Source organism: Terrapene carolina, unplaced genomic scaffold, assembly GCF_002925995.2.
Source record: "Terrapene carolina triunguis isolate 2854851 unplaced genomic scaffold, T_m_triunguis-2.0 Scaffold175, whole genome shotgun sequence".
NCBI lineage: Eukaryota > Metazoa > Chordata > Testudines > Emydidae > Terrapene > Terrapene triunguis.
The window spans coordinates 2,948,773-2,965,310 of record NW_020664526.1 but is presented as its reverse complement, the minus strand read 5'-3'; the positions used below and the strand labels follow the sequence as shown (position 1 = coordinate 2,965,310).

Below are 16,538 nucleotides of genomic sequence, written 5' to 3'. Positions count from 1 at the left end.
ACAGTCTCAGAAGGACCATTTATTAAATAAGGAGGATGACAGCAGGTTTATATAGTCTTGGGTTTCCTTCTTCCCCAAGATGATACGGTTTTTTAAAACAATTTTTCCGTTTAGGTGCTATACAGTTCATGCACAGCAAGTATTGTACAGCTTGAGATTTTGACATAACATGAAGACTTGCTGATGATCAGTAACTATTATAAACATTAAAAATTGTAATTTTTGCATTCATTCCACAAACTACTGTACAGTTTATGACACATGAAGCCACCATACAGTTTCACATTATGCCTGATTTGTCAAATTAATCTTTCGCTGACTACACTGACCATTTACGTGAAAATCAGCAGGAGGGAATAACTTGAAATTATGAGACGTGAGCTAGAAAGATACTGAAATTAAAAAGAGTGTTTGACAGAGGAGAGGGTTGTTTTAAAATGTTTGACTAAGCACATTATTTTCTTAACTACCAGCAGAACTCTCAGAGCTGGGGTAAAGGAGGGACAGTTAGGGTACGGAGATCACATAATAGTTAAGGATAGTTCCACACAGAAAAAACCTGCTGCGTACCATGCATTCTTGAGGGGGTTTATTTCTGAAATGGTATCAAGGCCCCTGATGTGACAAAAATGCATGCAAATGATAACACAAGAGACCAGACAAACCCTACCTTTTGGACCTGATAGATCTACAGGAAAACAGGGAAGAGGAAAGAAATTGGGAAAGAAAAAACGCTTGTATGAATAAATTAATAAATAGCAATACAATTTTAGAACCTACTGTAAAGGGAACAGGTTGTTTATATAGTACATACAGTAAAGTGTGAATACAGAAATAAGCCATAATTGAAATCCAGGAAACCTTTGCAAAATTAAACTTCCCTGCTTTCCCTCTCCAGCCCCCGTCATATTGAGCTTAGTCAAATTATGCTCTTCCTGATTTTACACCCACTTGATACTATAATACAGAAACAGATGTAGCTGCATGTTAACTTGTAAAAACATTTCTCAAGCTTTACATTGAGTCTGTGGCAAGATTCTTTCATTTCAAAGATCAGATGATGAGAATTGGATTTGCACCACTTGCCTATTCCACCCTCCCTCCAAAATGGTGGATACCCAAATATCTATCCAAGAGGACAATTATGCATCTACTATTACAATAAAATCAAATGAGTTTAATAGCATTAGCTGTAGATTAAACTGCCAGCCCTTAGTAATCCTCTGCTTTGTTTCTGGGTTGTACTTAGCCAAGGAGCAGCAATGACATTTTAATAACTAGTAGAAAACGGCATTATCAAGTACAATTTTCAATCGATCAGTTATACAGAAAATGTGTCAGCTGTTGGCTAGGACTAATGTTACTGCTCAAAAGCCTGTACGTACACCCAAATGCTTCCAACTGTGTTCCTCTTCCTCTGCCCAGCTTTTAATTGTAATTGTTAATAGGCCTCCAATGATCAGATTGAAAGTGCACGTCTGCAGCCAGTAATGACTGCACTGCTGCTGCTGCTACTAACCAAACTGTTGCCTAATTTCTTACTAACAGTTTGAATAGTACACCAAAAAAATTACCCACATGCTCTCTTCTCTAGTTAGTTTACTGACTAAGAATTTACTTTAGTTTTTAGACTAATGACAATAGTGTGTTTGTATTGAAAGAGACAGAAAAGTGTAGAGAATGGAACAAGTTTCCTTTTGAATTGGTATTAGTACCTCTAAGCAACAAGCAGTTTTTGTATTAAACAGATACATAGTAGGAAAAACATTGAACCATGGAGGAATGGAAAATGGATTCATTCTGTTGTACATGTAGAGAATTTACAGTGCTGGTCAATTAAGGAAGCTCTTAATTCTCCAGTATAGCAGAACTGCCAATCAATCATTAATTTTACCTAACATCTATTTTTTTTTGGAGATTCACAGATATTGAATAAATCCCATCACTTCTGAAACTAGGGGGCACATGCTCTTTGAGATGTGTTGCCCATGTCCATTCCACTGTAGTTGAGCGTGCACTTTGTGCACCATTGTTGGAGAACTTTTTCCCCTCAGTGGTACCCATCGGGGTGACTTGAGTGCTATCGTCATGCGCCACTTCATGCTGGTATAAAAGAGCAGAGCCACCCCCAATCTCCTTCAGATTCTTCTTACTGGATAAACTCCAAGAGAGAGGGAAGGAGTTCAGGTTGTGGAATGGACATATGCAACACATCTCAAAGAACAGTTATGAAAAAGGTAGGTAACCATTTTTTCTTCAAGTGACTGCACGTCTTATCCACTGTAGGTGACACACAAGCAGAACAACATTGAGGCAGGTTTGCAGTCTATCTGAACAGTGATTGTAGAACAAATGTCCAAAAACTAGCATTGTTCCTGGACTGATGGGAAACGGCATAATGAGCAGCAAAAGCGTGTACCCTAATGACCATAATTCTGCTTTGCAAATGTCTCGAATAGGTACTTGTGCTAGGAAAGCTGCTGAAGCCACTTGCATTGTGGTCAAATGAGCTGATACTTTAGGGGTAGCGTGACATTAGCTAACTAGCAGCACAAACAAATGCAAGAGAAAATCCAAAAGGAAGTCCAGCATGGAAATCAGTTTGCTTTTCATGCTGTCCACAACTGCAACAAATAACTGCGTAAAGGGTCAGGTGCGGTCCAAGTAGAAGGCCAATGCTCTTCTCACATCCAATGAATGAAACTTCTGCTCATCTGTATACACGAGGCTTCTGGAAAAATGTTGGTAAATAAATTGCCTGATTAATGTAGAAATTGAAAACTATCTTTGTCAAGAATTTTGGGCGATGATGGAGGTAAACGTTATCCTTATGAAAAACCGTGTAAAGAGGTTCTGAAACCAAGGCTCCTAATTTACCCACTCTCTTTGCTGAGGTTATTGCACCAGAAACACCATTTTCATAGAGAAGTGGAGTAGGAGGCAAGTCGTAAGAAGTTCAAAGGAAGGCCCCATTAATTTTGTTAGCACGAGGTTGAGATCCCATGGGGTTCTTGTACCAGAAGAAATAATCTGTCCAATCATTTTAGAAATCTGATAGTAAATCGTTTTTTTAACTCCATAACTGCTCACTGCAGAGTGGAACATTACAATCACAAATGTACTTTAATGGAACTAACTGTCAGGCACTACTGTTGGAGGTGCCAAAATGTGGTTAATGGAAGCCTGCTCTGGAGAGAGACTTCTCTGCTGAGACCAGATAAAACAGCATTGCCATTTGTGGAGTGGAGGGCCTCCTGGTTGCACAGGCCATTGTCCCTTGCATTGTCCTCACTGTTGGGACATCCAGGGACTCCAGGGCTCTGATCGAGGGTAAGCTTCCTGTCTGTTGTGGGACACAAAAGACCCCACTTCCGAATCTGACTAAGATGACTGAGCCCAGAGATAACAATGGAGCAGAACCTATGTCAATAGGAGACAGGTATCCCAAACCCAGAGATGGTGGTACTGTGGATATTAATGGTGGCTTGCCCCATGAATGAGCCAGCCTTCTAGGTACTGGAAGTGGCTTCGGTCCACATGCTCATTGCCCAAAGTTGTCTGGAGCAAATCCATCAGAAATGTATAGATGTGTATATGGGTTTTGTTACAATCTCAGTGAGTGAAGGATGGAATTTAAATCTGATCCCAATGGGCAAGTCTAGCAAATATTTTGACAACCAATGCTCCAATAAGTCGAATATCTAGTAGGTATCTGGAATATGGAAAGTAGGAGAGCCTCTAGGTGGGAAATGAATTAAAATATCCTACAGCTCATTTAGACTGAGCAAGAATGCTTATTAAACTCTAGATTTCCACTTCTCTCGTATTTTCAGTTGCCTTTCACTGTATCTAGCTGGCAAAAATGCATCACAAAAAGCAGGTTAGGTGTAGGAGGTATTGGTCTTATTTAGCTTGTTTTTCCTCTCTCCCTGCTTTACCATTCTCATTTTCTTGTACCTCTCTCTGTCTCATCTTCATTCTTCAGAATCTTTCACTGTGCATGGGCTGCTGAGAAAAAGGTGAGGTTTGCACTGGACTCTGACAGCATTCACAAATGGGTACATTCTGGTGTCTGGCAGATGTTCCACAGTTTGGAGACAGGGCAGAGAAAATTTTGCCTCTGAGTCCTAAAATATTCACACTTAGATTAGAAAAGTTTGTGTGCTCAATGAGTGTAGCATTTTGCAGCTAGAGAGGTGGTCTCAGAGTCTGGACCCAGTTTATTAATGGCATTAATGATTAGGCCAAGGGCCTTGATTTGGACCCAGAGGTTAATGTGGGGGGCGGGAGTGGCGAGCACAGTGTAATGATGTAATGTGCTGTCAACAGCTAGCCTGGATCAAGAAGCGGGCTGCTACATTTTATAAAAATGGGATTTTTGATTAACCACTAACATTAACTTGCAGGAGTTACAGTAGTTCATTCTTGAGGTGAAAATGCATGGATTAGGGTGGTTACATCCAGGTCTGACAGAAATAGGTATACTCCACACTGACAACATGGAAAGTCATCATATAACTAAACGACTAGGTCCCAACTAAAAATAAAGTAGAATAAAGTCTTCCATATTGAAAGCCGTACTTCAACACACCAATATTAACTAATACATCCTTCAAAAAGCCCTCCTGAATTTCTAATAAAGTAGTGGAAAGAGACTGCTTTATAAATTAAGATTAATCCTCCCGCTTCCAATTTAGCCTTAAAATAGAGAGTAGGTTTATCAGAGTTTAGAGCCTTTTGGCCGCTCTGCAGGAAGCCCAAACATTAATTTATATAGTAAGAAAATACCTTCATGGGAAAGATTAAACAAAAGGAATAAATGTCGACCATAATAAATAGCATAATCAATAACTATCCATTACTTTTAAACTAAGAGGGATATCCTATTGCAGCTATATAATCAAAGATTTTTTTTTCTTCTATCAATAGATCTGTAAGCAGTCAGGACTCTTTAGTATTTACAATATTTCAATACAGAAAAAGAAATCTACTTTATTATTGCCCACAGTGGCTTGGTTACTGCAACATCTACAATAAATGTACCACTTAACGTAAACGGTACATGTTTGCTACTACACAAAAATGATCAAATTGCTAGATCCTGGGGCAGAAAAAAGGTAAGCACTATTGTCAAGACGAAAGGTCTATGGATGATGCAGTATTAGTTCACATATAATCTTCACTTCTTCCCCTTTCTATCCTGCCGTGAATCATAGTACCTGTTTTTAGCTGCTTTGCAGTCTCAAAACCGAATACAGGCCAATCTTCATACAGGAACAGCAGTCTCTCTCCCATACAGAAGTGGAAAACAAATTCCAGCCAAAACTTCCCTGCCCTCCAGGCCAAGCCAGAGGGAGTTTTGTTTCCTTGTAGGTCTCTCACTGCCGGTTACCTTCCCAGCCTTAGATGGCTATCACACAGAATCCTAGTTACCCAGTGTCAGATCTGGGTCAGCAGGTCACATGACCTACAGACATTAAATCCAAGCAAGGAAAGAAAGTGTCTTAATTCCCACTCAGTAGGGGATTAATGGAAATGAATCACAATTGCAAGTCTTTCACGTTCATTAACTTAATTTATTTACAAAAATACATCTTGAAGGAACAGTTAGGAAAGGACACTATAGAAAAGTTTATATCAATATTTTGCTGTAGCTAGTAAATATATTTTCCTCCTCCTTTGGCTTTGTATGTGAAAGTGAGAAAAGAAAGTCCTGCAGCCATAGAAAGATAGCAATGAAGGTATTTTGTGTTACACTACCCCCTCACTCTGGCAGTAATGGCAGTCGTAGAGTTAGTCAAAGGCAAGCGGATTGTTGATGTGTCACAGGACACGTAGAGATTTTCTGCTGAGGTTTAGAAAGAGTGGGATGAGATTACCATTTTCTTTTCACTTCAGACAATACTATCAATTTAAACAGTGGTATCTAGTTGTATGCCCTAGAAAAAAAGCAAAACATATTTAGTCTTGTCAGCGGATAAACCAGAATGTGCCTCTATATAAAACACATCTGAGCTTTCTACAGTAATTATTCACAAAATTGCACGGTTTACAATAATGTTAATGTCTTGTATCATTGCTGCAGAATATTGTATTTCTTAAATAAGAGATAAGAATTTAATGTATTCTACAGCCAGAGAAAAATTTTAGAAAAACATTCTTCTCTCAGTTACATCTTGGTAATCTCTCTGATTTAGGCACTTCCCTGTTCAGAAAAACTGAGCTGTATATTCAGGAATTCCTTCTGCTTTATAGAAATTGTTATTGTTGTACTGATTAAAAACAGGAGCCTGAACATATGCAGTCATTTCTCCCAGTAAGGAACATAAGAGTACAGTGCCCTGGCGGTAGACTGACAGTAACGCTACAACCAAGGGCAGAGTTTGTATGACTGACGCCAACACAGTGCGAGAGAAGACTGAGCCCTGGTCTACACTACCAACTTATGTGAGTATGACTACGTCGCTCCAGGGGAATAGACAGTGCGATGTCGACTGGAGGGCTTCTCCCATCGACATACCTACTGCCTCTCAGGGAGGTGCAGTATCTACACTGACAGAAGAAGCTCTCCTGTTGGCGCAGGTAGTGTCTTCACTGAGCGCTACAGCGACGCCGCTGCAGCACTATAAGTGTAGACAAGCCCTTAGTTCTACCACTGCTTCAGCTCCTGCTGAGTAAGGACAGTTTAAAAAGGGGTTAGGAAGGGTGAAAAACAATTGTTGCCTGTTATGAATAGTTAATATAACCAATTATGTTGGCATCTGCCGCAGACGAGGGCTCTATCTACCTCCCATGGCCCCAGGGATGAAATTATATCGGTCCCTAGACTAAGAACTGGGGATCCTTTACCTCTCCTCTGAACCAAAAAAGATACAACAAAAAGTGGGAAATATTACAAAAAGCAAAAGAAATTCATGTAAATCTATTACTCCCCACAACACTGTTACTGCCCAATGCCTAAGCCCTCCAACTTCAAAAGCCATATGTAACCCATGCTGCTGAAGGACAATCATTTTTCTTCTGTCTCTGGGGCAATAATCCTGCCTGAGAAGAGTTGCCACAAATAAATTCATTACTTCACCAAGATTAGGTGGCTGGATCAAAATGCAAGTTGGAGTCAAAATGAACCATTCTGAAACACTGATGCAATGAAGTGTTGTAGTGGGTGATTTCTTTGATAAGAGCAGCTTTACATTCAATCCTTTCCAAAGGTGTCTCCTTGGAACCATAAACCTACAGCAGAGAACCAGGGGTGTAGTTTGGTGTGGAAGTAGGGTGGGTACTGCTCCCCCCTCAAATGGCAAGCCTCGGGCAAGCGCAGAATTAGGCCCCCACCATCACAGGCAGCCCCATCGGCCTGACTGGAATTGCTACCCCCCAAATACAGAAGTCAAACTATGCTTATACACAGAGAACTATCATGCTGCAATAGAAAGAAATCACTTGCAGGACATGTTTTAATGTACATAATCAAAATCTGTTTTACTCTTAATTAAGAACAGGAAGAAGATTTTACTGTGTAGGGATAGGAATTTGAAAAGTATGTTTACACTGTAGAACATGATAGGTTGGAACTTCACAGGATTATACTGCTCTTCTTTTCTAAGTGACAAAGATTTACAAGAGTGTTATATTTCTACATTAAACAAACTTGTGAGTATAACCTCTAGATCCTTATTTTATTTTTGCCCTCTTCATGGCTCACAGGTTTGCCACATCCCTTACAATGGCTAGCCCCTGGGTTACTTCGACCATGCACTCCAGGATAGGTCCATTTTCCCCTAAATAATACCTCAAGATCAGATGGTTGTTTTTCCTTTTAAAGGTATTCTCCGGGGGCTCTCTCAACCACCTAGGACTCAAAATGGTTTATACAAAGATTCTAGCCAAGGGATGGTGAAAGTGTTACCTTAGGAACCTTTAACCCTAGGCTTCGCCCACTTGACATCTATTTGAGGTTTTTTTTAAAAAACAAAAACAAAAGGTATATGCTAGGCCCATTCCCAAATCATGCCATCCCCAAAACATTTTTCAGTGATATGTACCTCCCTTTCCCACTAGGATGTAAAAGTGTCCATGAGGTTACAAGCAAGACATACCTAAAAGTAACAGAGGGTCCTGTGGCACCTTTAAGACTAACAAAAGTATTGGAGCATAAGCTTTCGTGGGTGAATGCCCACTTCATCAGACGCAAGTAATGGAAATTTCCAGAGGCAGGTATAAAAGTCTGTGTGCAATGAATTTAGTACCAGAAGCATCGTACATTGCACACAATCACAACCAACCTGTAGAACTCACTGCCTTGGGATGTTGTGGTGGCCAAAAGTATAACTGGATTCAAAAAAGAACTGGCTAAGCTATTTGCGGATAGGTCCATCAATGGCTCTTAGCCAAGATGATCAGGGTCACACCACCATGCTCATAGCAATCTTAAACCTCTGACCACCCAAAGCTGGGAATGGAAGACAGGAACGGATCATTCCATAACTGCCCTGTTCTGTACACTCCCCCTGAAGCTCTGATACAGAGCACTCCAGGAGACAGGATACTGGGCAAGATGGACTATGGTCCGACCTAGGCAGCTCTTATGTTCTTACATACTGTACTAACGGGTTCAGTTTCTGATTTCCTCACCCCAAAGGAGAGGAAGCTTATTTTATACATCATAGAAGCAGAGGGCCCCAAATGGATTTGATCCTAACTTCTAGAGATTATAGAACGATCATACTTTAAACTCGTGATACATGTAATTTCACACACACACACACACACACACACACACACCCTTCCCCTGTTAAAACGTTGCTGCTCTCTGGTACATCAAAAAACTGCAATTTAGCTGGGTCATGTCCTGCCCCCATCACTTTGTCCATTCTCTCTGCCTCTGGTTGGTGGCTTATCCAGTGCTCAGCTAATTAGACATCCTGGCCTAGTATTTTGGGGTTTGTGATGGTCAGTGTTCATGTCTAAGATGCACTGTTTTATTCCCACTAGCCATCCTTTCATGTGTGCATTCCCTTTCAAAAGCTAATCAAGCAAATGTCTAAATTGTCCTTATATTTAAGGAACAATTTGTGGTCTGTGTTCCATACGGCACGGATGTGTGGTTTATCGAGCTGTTCAGACACGGACTATGCAATCTCTACATTTCCAGTTCATATTGGTTCTGTTTTCCATTGTGCTGGCATTTCTCTCAGAGTTCCAGTCAACTTCTTGTTTCTTCAGTCCTTGTGGACACTCCATTCTTAATGTTCTAGACATGTTCTCCTCCAATTCCCTGGCTTTCTTTCTTTATCCCCCTCTTCACTCCCTAAACCTGGATTACTAGCTGGCACCAGCTGTAATTGGTAAATTCCTTCTAGGGTATCTCCATTCTCTGCTGCTAAGAATCCATACAACTCTTCTGGTGCCACTATGCTCCCAGCTTCCTGGACAGTGCTTTGTTCAATTGCTCATTATCAAAAGAGAGATTTCTCTTGGATTAACTTTACTAATTGCTTCTCCCAAGGCTCAAAGCAATTTGTATTTTTCCCAAAAACAACAAAAAGCAACTCATTTGCTATTTTTTTAGGGATCCTATACACTACCAAATGTAACCTTCAGTCCCTCTTCCTGCCACTCCTCCTCCTCCAGGTTTTCTAGTGCCCCGCTGATCTTCTTGACGTATCAGCATATCACAGACCCTGGTTCTTGCGTCCAGCTTGACCCAACTTGAAGCCCTGTTACATTTTTCAGGGATTTTTTGTTTGTTTGTTCTTAAGGTGCCTGGCTTCCTGCCATATGAGACAACCACCTTGCTCCTCCCCCCAAACATGCTGGTCCCCTTTCTCCTCCCTCCCTCGTCTCATGCCATGCCATGCCATGCCCACTCACTTTACCCCCCAAATTAGCCAAACCCTGTTCTATCCTCATCACTCCAAGTGGAGAGATTCTGCCCTTTTTTCTGTTCTATCTGCCACAGCTGTGAATGTTAAATTGCCCCACTGGAGGGGTCACCAGGAGCTGAACTCAGGTCTGCTTTTAAAAGACAGAATTAAGAATTAATTCGTAACATTAATTCTACTCTACTGCAAACATTACTCAGGAGGCTGTTGTGCAGTTACAATTGTTTCTAGTGGAATTATTGTACCATTGTTTTGTAGTTTTCACTAAAGTCACTTGGTAAATTTATCATTACTGCACTCAGAAAATTCTGGATTCGTCAGGAGGAGCTACAAAATAAAACAGTGTTGTATAGGCAGCCAAATGAGCTTAACCCACACAAGCAACAATAAGCATGCCCGTGTAAGGTGCAATATACATCATGGGTCACACATTTCTTTAAAAGAAAAAAACTGTGGATGGAAGAAATGACTAAAAAGGATATTTTTAGCCTCTAGGTAAAGAGAAGGAATTTGTAACTATACACCAATTTTTGCCCTCAATTGTATCCATGGAATGCAAGTAAATTCTGCCAAAGGAGAGGTTGGAATTTGGCCCTCCACCATCTATTTCTCCCATTTACTGATCAGCTTTCACTACATACCTGGAGCCAGCCTTTGGCTCCAGGCTCTACATATGGGTAGTCTGAAGAACCTGGTTACACATGTTTTAATAGTCAGCTCTTGTAATAAAAATGCATAGTTCATTCTGCATGCAATAAAATTCAAACTAAGGATTAGATAGATATTATTTATACTAAGCTTTTATACAGCAAATTTCCTACACTGATATTAAAGTATGTTACACAGAGATCTCAGCTTTATCTCTGTGAAGCAAATATCCCCACTTAACAAGTAGGGACAATGAAGCAAAGGTTGAGAGACTTCACTAATGTTATGCACTAGTTGGATGAATTAGGAACAGAAGCTAGAGCAGAGGTGGGCAAACTACGGCCCGCGGGACCGTTCTCCCCGGCCCCTGAGCTCCAGGCCCGGGAGCTAGCCCCTGGCCCCTCCCCTGCTGTTCCCCCTTCCCCACAGCCTCAGCTCACTGCGCCCGCTCTGGGCGGGGCAGCACAGCTACAGAGCCTGGCCTGACCCGGTGCTCTGTGCTGCGCGGTGCATGGCTGGCTCCAGCCGGGCGGTGCAGCTGCCTGTCCTGGTGCAGCCGCACCGCCAACCACTGGTGCTCCAGGCAGCGTGGTAAGGGGGCAGGGAGCGGGGGAGGGGGTTGGATAGAGGGCAGGGGAGTTCGGGGGTTGGTCAGGGGCCGGGGGTGTGGATAGGGGTCGGGGCGGTCAGAGGACGGGGAACAGGGGAGTTGAATGGGGGCAGGGGTTCTGGGGGCGGTCAGGGAGAAGGGGTGGTTGGATCGGGCAGAGGTCGGGGGGGGCAGTCAGGAAGGAGAGGAGGGGTTGTATGGGGTGGCAGGAGGCAGTCAGCGGCAGGGGTTTTGGGGGCGGTCAGGAAGGAGGGGGGTGTTGGATGGAGCTGTGGGGGGCAGTTAGGGGCAGGGGGTCCGGGCGCAGTCAGGGAGAAGGGGTGGTTGGATGGGGCAGCGGTCCCGGGAGGGACAGTCAGGAAGGAGGGGGGGTTGGATGGGGCGGCGGGGGGCAGTTAGGGGCGAGGGGTCCGGGGGTGGTCAGGGGACAGGGAGTGGGGGGGTGTGGATGGGGCAGGGGTCCGGGGGGGCCGTCAGGGGTGAGAAGCAGGGAGGTCGGATAGGGGGCGGGGCCAGGCCATGCCTGGCTGTTTGGGGAGGCACAGCCTCCCCTAACCGGCCCTCCATACAATTTCTGACACCCGATGCGGTCCCCAGGCCAAAAAGTTGGCCCCTGAGCTAGAGGGACCAATTTCCAGTCCCCCATTGAAACCACACTGCCTCACTGTGACTGAAAGTGATACTGTCATTTTTGTAAGGCTAAAAAAAAGTTACTTAGCTTGCAGTGATAACATCTGGAAGGTTTTAACATAAGGACTCTAACAATGTACATATTTTCTTAACTGATCCATGCTGCCTAAGCAGATCTCTCAGGGCATGTGCATTGCGTTAAGCACGAGAAAGTGCACACACATTCACTAACTGATTGGTCCTTAACTGTTATAAATGCCTCCATCAAAACCCTCTACAGTAAATAAAATGAGTGCATTGAGTCTTAGTTATTCAGCATGGCAGCTGTGTGAATTTTACTGCTTTACTGCATGTAGCTAAGGAACAGATTAGTTTTTTCCTTTCTCTTCATAAAAGAGGTTAAATGCCCTTCTGACTACTGATGCTACAAAGTGTTCTCGTCCAAGGTAGGTTTAAATGCTAAAAATAAAAAAAATCTCCTCGCGGGTGGTTTAATATATGCTACAACAATGCCTTCTGACCTTCTAATGTCTGTAATACACTCTTGTCAATATAAAACAGCATCTGTAGCCACTCTCTCCAGCTCTGTCCTCTCATGGGCCCGGGAATTAGGTTTTTCTGAATACTGAGCATGCAAAATATAAAATAAACATGCAGAACATACATACTACTATGCATTTTATCCCACTGAGAATTACAAAATATATAGTAGGTGTATGTTTGATTAAGCTTGTGGCAATTTTGGAAGATTTTTAGAGGACTTTTATATACCGTATAAAGTTTTTCCAAAAAGTTTCATTTCAGTAGGTTTTCATTTATTAGCTACAAGGAAATGGAGCAAAGCCTCTTGAGAGAGCTGTTTATGTTTTGATAGCTATTTGAAGTCTGCTAAGTTGCAATTTACCAGTTTGCTGTTGGTAGTATCTGTTTTCAGTCTAACAGAGAAGAGAAGAGGTCATCAACTGCCTTGTAATTACTATGAAATTAGAAGGTAATATCATTATCGGCTGCTTTAATGTCTATGGGCATTTGCTATCTGACTAGTGTCGTCATTTGTTTACCATGGATTCTTCTAATGTTGTTTAGGAAATCCTATTACTCATGACTTAGGCACTGCAGGGGGCTCTACAATATAAATACACTGCCAGCCATGCAAACCTTTTGGCTTGGCTGAGGCTGCAAAAAGAGCATTCCATTCAATCATAAGAAGCAACTGTAGCAGTAAAAGACACTTCTTCAAACAGCATCCTGCTCAGCTAGTGATATCTCTCCAGCAGCTATTTCCCAGTCTTCCTTTGTTTCATCCCTAACATCCCTATCCGCTTGTATTTGTTAGAAGAATCAATTCTTATAACAGCACCCATAGGAACATCTGCCTAGTTCATTAGATGTGCGTGCCTACTGCAAACACAGGGTGCATAAGCTTCTCTGGACAGCACTATCTTGCCAATTCTAGTAACTGATCCAGATGTTTGTTCCAGATAGTGCCCTGTCAGTCCTCTTCTAGCTTTTATTCCCCCAAGATGCAAATATTGATCTCAATTACTCAATATGGGAGGGAGAGTTTGATATTTAGTACAGCTCTTGACCTGTCAGATTCAACACGAGCAGAACAAGTCTCCTAGGTCTGTAAAATTGTTAACATAGAATAATAGACTATAAGGTCAGAAGGGACCATTATCATCATCTAGTCTGACCTCCTGCACAATGCAGGCCACAGAATCTCACCCACCCATTCCTGTATCAAACCCCTAACCTATGTCTGAGCTACTGAAGTCCTCAAATCGTGGTTTAAAGACTTCAAGGTGCAGAGAATCCTCCAGCAAGTGACCCGTGCCCCAAGCTGCAGAGGAAGGCGAAAAACCCCCAGGGCCTCTGCCAATCTGCCCCGGAGGAAAATTCCTTCCCGACCCCAAATATGGCGATCAGCTAAACCCTGAGCATGTGGGCAAGACTCACCAGCCAGACACCCAGGAAAGAATTCTCTGTAGTAACTCAGATCCCACCCCACCTAACATCCCATCACAGGCCATTGGGCATATTTACCGCTAATAGTCAAAGATCAATTAATTACCAAAATTAAGCTATCCCATCATATTGCAGACTACAGATTTTATTTTAACATACCCCCATGCACAACTTTATTTGTCTGGCAGTAGAAAAAAGGCCAATCTTCTAAGGTGTTAGAGAGACTTGGCTGGTAGTAAAGAGGTACAATTTATCATGAGGGAAGAGTGACATTTTCATGCGCTCAGTTTTCTACAGTCAGTAGCTGTGCCAATGGTGACCTTAGTCTGAGATTATCATCATTCTTAAAAAGACAGGTGTAATCCACACAAGGTCAATACCACAGTCATACAGCTTGGTTTACTTTACTGCAAGGATGATTAACTAATGTCCCATCAGTACTAATTTTGCGAGAGCTATAAACCATAGAGAGAGGCGTCTCCTCTATACTTACAAGATGGTTTTCTAACCAATTGCAAGAAAAAGCAACAACGTTTATATTATAAACAAAAAATATCCAACCCTAGTTACAAATCAATCACTTATGCTCCAGTTATAATTACACTGGCTCATGAGGAACAAATCATAGAATCATAGAATATCAGGGTTGGAAGGGACCTCAGGAGGTCATCTAGTCCAACCCCCTGCTCAGAGCAGGACCAATCCCCAGATACATTGCTGCTGCACAGTCCCTGCATTTTTAGACCATTTTTATCCACAATCTTAGTCCCAGTACCATTTAACCATCAGAGGCCCAACTAGGGCTATTAGTATTTCAGCTAACAGAAGATTCACTAGTAATTCCAGGGCCTTGGAGCCTAATCTGAGGGAGGTAGAGAAGATCAAAACACCCACTGAAAACTTTACACGTACCTCCTTCTGCTGCCTCTCAAGTTCTTTCATTCGGATCTCTCGTGCTTCTGCTCGTGCTGCTCGCTTTGCTGCGAGCCTTGCTTCAGCCTGTGAAGAGAAGTATAATCAAACAATGTAATAGATGCCAGACAATTTAACTTGAAGCACTAACTTGAAGCATGAAATAAAGGAGATGACGCAATAAGACTTTACTTGTAGTGGCAAATGAGTTCTTACAGATGTATGTAATGGCCCTACCTTCCATAACAACATGTTATGCTACACAGGTAGATAACATCTTCATGCAGACATTTTACCTATAGTTATCACTTGTATTCAAAAGTTTTTCTGTGCTGTCATTTAAAGAAAAGACTATTGTATTTGTATGAATATGTATAGAGGAAACATTTATATTAACAAAAGATGGTAACTGGGCTCTGTCAAAATTTGTATGTTTATTTTTGAACACTTAAGTAACAGGCTCTGAAGAAAGAGAGGCATAATATTATACATTTACTATTTTATGCTGGTCATACTTATCTTTATCCCCATAATTAGATAACATGTTCACTGTCAAAAAGCATCATACATCTGTTTTCTCTTAATCTGATGTATGCACGTGCATACATGAGCACCGCAGTTGACTAAGCATGATCTGCATGTGTGCATGCTGCACAATGGAGACTAAAATTATTGAAGGGCATTGGTAAACCTAAGAAAATTTACTTCAGCTTGGTTAGATTAAAATATCCAAATGTTCTATTCATATCCAAAACCTCCGGTCTGGAAATCTGTGAAGCACAGGCCTTGTGAGATTTCTAGCACTTCATTTCAGCAGATTTGGAAATGACAAAATACCCTCTAGAGTGACATTTGTTATTCTTATAATCCCAGACAAAAACTGGAAGGAGAAAGTCGAGTGAAGAAAGTCTACAATCAGCTCAGTTAGCTTTTCAAACCTCAGAAGGGACAAAAGCGCCACTCAATTTTTCCCTTAAGATTTGAGAATTTTTCCCTGAAGATTTGAGTGGTTCATCCAGCCTTAGTTAGAATCTGGCCCAGAGTAGAAAAAGTGAAAGTGATGCTCTAAATCATGGTCACTACACATTTACACACAACTGCCCTCAACTTTTCACCCCACTAGAATCTCCAGCTAGACGCTGTGAGGACAAGTAAAGTGCTCTGATAGTGAGAATTCCAGCTTTCACCAGAATTCCTATACTATAGGGAAGCGTCAATCCCCCTTAGGAAGTATACCCACCATTCAAAATAGAAGAGAAAGAGGCTCCCGACAAAACGATAAGAAGAAAGGTTCACATTAAGGTATTACCTGAGAATTAAGCAAAGCTTACCTCTAACTGAAATTATTTTTGGCAAAAGTAGCCACTTAACTGATCCATACCAGCTAATGAGTTCAAGCAATTGCATCTAAGGGTACATCCAGACTACCCGCCGTATCGGCAGGTAGCGATCGATTTATTGGGGATCGATATATCGCGTCTCGTTAAGACGCGATATATCGATCCCCAAACGCGCTCCCCGTCGACTTCGGAACTCCACCGGAACGAGCGGCGGTAGCGGAGTCGACGGGAGAGCCGCGGCCGTCGTTCCCGCGCCGTGAGGACGGGAGGTAAGTTGTAATAAGATATGTCGACTTCAGCTACGGTATTCCCGTAGCTGAAGTTGCGTATCTTACATCGACACCCCCTGCAGTGTAGACCAGGCCTAAGTGTCAGTAAAATCTAGAACAGACTGCATAAACTTCACAGAAATACACAGAAAAAAGTTCAATCAAGCGTAAGGACTTTTATTATGTGTCTTATTAGCAAACTCCTTTCCTCCATTTTTGAGGAAGTAAACCATCTCAATTTCACAGCATTACATCCATTATCACTCACATAGTGGGA

The 16,538-nt window shown here is 42.1% G+C and overlaps 1 protein-coding gene across 3 annotated transcripts in view; it reads right to left on the bottom strand.

Moving 5' to 3' along the window:
- LOC112107632 (leucine-rich repeat flightless-interacting protein 2) overlaps positions 1-16,538 on the bottom strand; it is a 185,254-nt gene that overhangs the window by 79,499 nt on the left and 89,217 nt on the right. For 2 of the 3 annotated variants that reach the window (XM_026654004.2, XM_026654005.2), the window contains exons 2-3: positions 14,653-14,739; positions 671-688 (exon numbers count right to left, since the gene is read on the bottom strand). In XM_026654004.2, the coding sequence (XP_026509789.1) occupies positions 671-688; positions 14,653-14,739 (105 nt within the window). The remainder of the gene's footprint in view (positions 1-670; positions 689-14,652; positions 14,740-16,538) is intronic. The other variant, XM_026654006.2, reaches the window with a different exon arrangement.